The sequence below is a fragment of the Pteropus vampyrus genome, unplaced genomic scaffold, assembly GCF_000151845.1.
Source record: "Pteropus vampyrus isolate Shadow unplaced genomic scaffold, Pvam_2.0 Scaffold323, whole genome shotgun sequence".
Taxonomy (NCBI): Eukaryota; Metazoa; Chordata; class Mammalia; order Chiroptera; family Pteropodidae; genus Pteropus; species Pteropus vampyrus.
Window position 1 is genome coordinate 859,491 of NW_011889104.1, and position 5,848 is coordinate 865,338.

Below are 5,848 nucleotides of genomic sequence, written 5' to 3' on the forward strand. Positions count from 1 at the left end.
TCCCCAGTATCTTCTCTTTGAGCCTCCTGTTTGCATAATAATTCCTATGAACTGGCTGATTTTTACTATTAAAACAGGATTCATTGCAGCAGATCATCTGAAACCTTTAAAACTATGGCTTTTATCCTGCTGCTTCTGGGTTCTGAAGTGTCGGTGGTGACACTGTACTGGGCGGCTAAGCTGCGGGGGGACTACTGTCTGGAGGCCTCAGAAACCACTCTTCTTGATATTGGGGCCAGTGAGTCCCATATCTCCTTGCAGAAATTTAAAAATCTAAACACATGATACTGCTTTGTTACTCAACATCTCAGCATCAGGGAAAAAGAAGGGGTTTGAATGGAAAACAACTGCCCATCAGGCCCCTGGTTGCCTGGCTCCTGGCACCTAGAGTTTAACCCCAGGTGTGTTTTACAAACACCAGCACACTTCTCAAATTAACTTTGTGCTGGTGACTCAAAGCAGTGAACCAGGCAGTGTGAGCAGGCCCAGACACCTGCCCGCACAGCCTGCTCTGCCTCGGCTCACGGGCTCCTTCTGCTCCAGGTCTAGCGGAGACGGCGGTCTTCAGCTGCGAGGCCCACAATGACAAGGGGCTGACCGTGTCCAGGGGTGTACAGGTCAACATCAAAGGTGAGTGCTAGGCCGGCCCCCGCACATCTGGGGCTGGGGGGTGGGGCATGGTGCTAGCTCTGCATCCAGCTGCCCCGTTGGAGCCCAAACATCCCCACAGATGGCCCCATGACCTTGGACAAGTCCCCTACCTCTCTGGCTACAGCGTTCCCCTCTGTAAAATGGGGGTGACCACAGAACCTGCCTGTCCTTGAGATGTAAGTGGGATCACGCCAGTAGAAGCTATCAAAGTTGTGCCTGGCACGCACGTTTGGCGGACATCAGCCAGCTTAGAGGAAAGCTGGCGGAAACGCCGCCTAGAGCATCTCAGCCCTTTCCTGCTCCCCCAGCCTGACCAGCCCTGTTATCCCCGAAGAGCCCCGGCTGGGGGCCCTGGTCTGGGATAGGCTTCAGCCTCCCCAGGCCAGTGGGGCTGAAGCCAGTCCAGCAGCAGCTGCTCCAGGAGCGGGCAGGGCAGGGTCACTGCCCTTTCAGGCCTTGGTCCTCAGCTCCCTGTCCCTCTTCCTTCCTCTGAGCTGGGACATGACCTGACAAGAGATCCTCCAGCAAATGGTGATGTTCCACTCAAGCATCTGCCTCTTCCTCCTCCTTCTGTGGGTCAAGGGGGTTGAAACCCGAAACTGGGAAGGAAGGAAAACCCACACGGAAATATCGTTTTTTTATCCCTTTCCGAATCATCTTCCTCACCTGCTCTCACAGAAACTCAAGCAGATTTTATGTTGCAGTATTCGATCTTAATTTAAATATTGGGAAGTGGTCCGCTTTTCAGGCTTGTACTTGGGGCATAACACAGGAGAAGCAGCAAAACTTTAATGATGAGTTAGAGGGTGGGAAACACAGTGCAGGGGACTCCCAGTGACAAAAGAAGTGACCTTTAAAAAGGAGCTGTTTAGATTCAGCTTGGCATCTAGGCAACAGGAGGGCGTTTTCTAAAAGGGCTTCTGAAGGAAAAAGTGAGCGCACCGCTCCTTACCATGGGAGGAAGCGTACAACTTCCTTCCTGCGTCCGGAGTGCCACTTATTACCGTTTTCAAAAGAAATGCTGGGAATTTCAGGAATTTTATGAGTAAATTTGTAAAGACATCGTCATCAAGTGTAATCAACGTGAAATATAAAACCCCATAAACGTGAAGTGCTTCCTTCATTGTATGCTCCGCATAGAATCTCGGCTAACATTTAAAATAATGATAATAAACCTCATTTCCAAAATTTAGGTTTCTGGCTTTCCTTTATTTAAAACTTTGTGTCAAAACAACCAAGTCTCCCTTCTTCTAGTCTGTTATTAACTGCCGTATCTGTGGCCACATTTTGATGTGGAAAGGCAGGCATTTTAGGGCAGTTTGACAACTGGTGCCTTTGGGAAAGCGAGTCAATTTGCTGATCCTTTGCCCATCCCCAAGCTGCGTGTAAAACCGGTAAAATGAACTCCTGAATGTGGCCCAGCCCTCCTGCCACCCTGTCATTGCTTCGCCATCTCCACACCGTCCCCAGGCCTGTGCATGTCACCTCAGTGAGTCCCCACCGCAGCTCTGTGGAGCAGCATGGTTGCTGTCCCATCTGAGGAGAGGAGACTGAGTATAGGGAGGGCATTCAGCTGTCCCATGGGCCACACAGCTGGCCAAATGGTGACCAGATGCCCGTGCCTGCCAGGACTCATGCTGGTCTGCTCCCTGCCCCCTGGTCCAGCCTCCCGTGTCCTGTGCAGGGACACGAGTTTTGGGGTCAGGTAAACCCGAGGTCAGGTCCTCAGGCTACTGCTTATGAGCTCTGTGGCCGATGACAGTTTTAACTGCTTTGACCCTCAGTCTCTTCATCTGTAAGTGGAGTAACACGACCTCTCATGAGGTTCTAGTGGTGATTCAGGAAACAGAAGCTGGAAGATCGGGCACACATTAGTCATCGCTTTTGTTGTAAGTGTGATTATTATATTATATATTTCATTGTGTGCAGTTGCAGAGTTGAGCACAAGAAAATGAAATCCCCAAGCTTCAGCTCCTTAGGTACCAACAGAAATGTCCACCCTCGCCCCACGTGTGGTGACGTTGTCACACACTCATTGTGATGTCCCCAGCAGAAGCAGCAGGTGCTTTTGCTTGAACTCTCACCTGCTTCCTTGGCTTGGAAAGCTTGTCCCCCTATGCACACAGACATGCACAAACATAGGCGCACACATGCACTCACGCATGTACAAACATGCACGCGAATGCACAAACGTATACATACAGACATGCACACGTATGCAGACGCACACCAGCACATGCATCCACACACACATACACATGCTCCCATGACACCTCTCTTCTCAGTGGGGGACCTCACATGGGTCCCCCACTCAGTCCACGGCTCCACCAGGGCACTGCCGGAGCTCTCCGTCCCTACTTGGTGCCCAGCGAGGTGCCTGCACACAGCAGGCCTGTGGACATAAGCTCAGTGAAGGAGATGCACGTCACCACCTTTTCCAGCTTAAAGCTCTCCCTCCATCTGCAGGCAGGAAAGCAAGCCTGTGTCCTCTTCTGTGACCCAGGCAGAGCCACCTGTCCTTGGCAGGCCTGTTGTAAATGAGCAGTCACCCTCAGCATAGGGTAACATGGGCTTAGTTTCCCTAATCTTAAACAGAAACAGCCATGATGTCACTGCATCTGTCTGGTCGCTGTGGCCCCTGCGGTTTGTAACTATGTGTGTCTCTCTCATGCAGCGCTCCCCGCCCCACCAGCTCAAGTCAGCATCCACTACCAGAGCGCGCATGCCGTCCTCATCTCCTGGGTCCCGGGCTTTGACGGCTACTCCCCGCTCAGCAGTTGCAGAGTTCAGGTAAACGGCCTCCAGGGCACAGGGGGAGGTGGTGGCTTGGTGCCCTGTGCTCGCCCCGACTGTTGCCCCCAAGGATGGCACTGAGGGTATCTCAGCACCTCCTCAGAGTCCTCGACCTCCTGCCACTCAGTATCTACCTACATGCCCTGTCCCCTGGCGTTCTGGCCCAGGACGCTGCCTCCCTGCCATGCACATCCAGGGCCCAGCCAGAAGGGACCCGCAAGGCCAGGGAGGATTCACTGTTAAGATATAAAAACACATTCCTAAGTTAGGACTGGCTTGTGACCAGGAGTTCAGGAAGCCAGGTCATCTTGGCTCCTCCTGGACTGGTGGCCATGCGGGACAGACATGCAGGCCCAAGCCGGGTCGCCTTTGCTGCCAAACGTGGCACCTCAGCCCGTGGCTCCCAGGAAACCTGGCCTTACAGGCCTTGCAAAGTCCTCATCTGTGTTTGGCCACTACCTAAAATACGTATGAAGTAGTGCTATGAGAAATAGAAGTTAGTACCCTGCAGTGACTCCATGCCATGACGTCATAGGCTCTGCTCTGAGTGTCACTTTCATAGGCACGGAAGGGGTGGCAGGAACCCTCCTGTTTGCTGAGTGGCTCCAACGGCCCAGGGCTTTGCAGACACAATCTCACCGACACCTGCATCAGCACTGCAGGCTGGAACTGGAACCTGGGCAGTGGGCGCTGTGCGTGCTCAGACCACCCTCTCCAGACATGTTGGGAGACATTGTGTGCGGAGCAGGGTGTGAATGCATGTGGGTGACCCACTGAAAACGCGGTGCCCTCTGCCTTGCACTTTATCATACAGCAGGGTAGGAACTCATCTCGGTTTCATAAATATCTGCTCTTATTAGTTAAAAGTATGGCAACCTGACACAGGCCACTCAGCTTATAGAAGTGACGTCCACAGAATTTCGTGTTGACAACCAGATGTTTTTAATACCAAATGGAATTTGTTTCCCTGCTGTTGTCTAACAACTGATCCTTCTCCGGAGAGTGGAGACACGCATTATCCCCAGAATAGCCTCCCCCTCACCCCGCCACCTCCAGCCTTGCTTAATTCTCTCCCTCCTGTATTTGCAAACCTCTCTAGTGCCTGGTAAGTGTCAGGAGTTCGGTTGTGTCCACCAAGTCCTCACCAGGGATAGCCTTTTTTTTTAAACAGCTTTCCTGGAGATATATTTCACATGCCATAATATTCACCCATTTGAAGTGTACAATTCAGTGGTTTTTAGCATGTGCACAGACAGAGCTGCTCAAACACCAGCACCCTCTCGCTGTGTCTGTACCCATCGGGGTGCCAACTGTTGTTTTCTCGTGTTGGCTCTTTCTGATTAGGATCAGGATGACACTGGCCTCATAGAACGAGCTGAGAAGTGTTCCCTCCTCTTCTGTTTCTTGGAAGAGTGTGTGGAAGATCGGCGTTAATTCTTCTTCAGAGAAATCACCAGAGAAGCCATCTCTCTGGTCACGAGATTTTCTTTGTGGGAAGATTTTTTTTTTTTTTGATTACTGACTCAATCTCTTTACTTATTTGAGGTCTATTCAGATTTCTCTATTTCTTCTTGAGTCACTTTTGATAGTTTGCGTGTTTTTAGGAATTTCTCTAGTTCCTCCAGGGTATCTAATTGGTTGGTACACAGTTGTTCCTAATATTCGATTATAATCTTTTTTTTTTCTTTGAGGTTACTAGTAATGTCCCCTCTTTCATTTAATAATTTGAGTCTTCTCTCTTATTTTCTTTGGTCAGTCTAGCTGAAGTTTCGTCAATTTTATTGTCCTTTTTGAAGAACCAACTTTTGGTTTAGTGAATTTTTCTGTTCTCTATGTTATTCATTTCTATCCTAATTTATTTCCTTTCTTCTGCTTTCTTTGGCTTAGTTTGCTCTTTTTTTATTGTTGTTTCTTAAGGTGGAAGGTGAGGTGATCGATTTTAAATTTCTCCTTTTTCAATGTAGACACTTATACTATCCATTTCCCTCTGAGACTGCCTTAGCTGCATCCCATAAGCTTTGATATTTAGGGTTTTTTTTCCTGTTCACCTCAGTGTTTTGTTGTTTTCCTTGTGATTTCTTCTTCGTCCTATTACCTAGGAGTGTGTTAATTTTCACGTAGTTGTGAATTTCTCCAATGTTCTTTCTTTGTTGATTTCTAGAGCTACTCCGTTGTGTTTGGAGGACACACGGGGATGGCGTCCATCTTTTTAGATTAGTCGAGGCTTGTTTATGGCCAAGCATATGTTCTGTCCTGGAGAGTGCCCATGTGTACTCAAGGTGGGTGCGTTCAGTGGGGGCCAGGTGAGGTGTCCATGTCTGTCAGGTCGAGTTAGTCTGTAGTTTCATTCAATTCGTTTCCTTGTTGCTCATCTGCCCAGTGGTTCTATCAGTTTTGGAAAATG

General features: G+C 49.6%; 1 protein-coding gene across 1 annotated transcript in view; it reads left to right on the plus strand.

Annotated features, from left to right (window-relative positions):
• Positions 1 to 5,848, plus strand: part of MERTK (MER proto-oncogene, tyrosine kinase) — an 83,254-nt gene that overhangs the window by 39,336 nt on the left and 38,070 nt on the right. The window contains exons 5-6 of the mRNA XM_023521912.1: positions 544 to 630; positions 3,326 to 3,441. Of these exons, the coding sequence (XP_023377680.1) occupies positions 544 to 630; positions 3,326 to 3,441 (203 nt within the window). The remainder of the gene's footprint in view (positions 1 to 543; positions 631 to 3,325; positions 3,442 to 5,848) is intronic.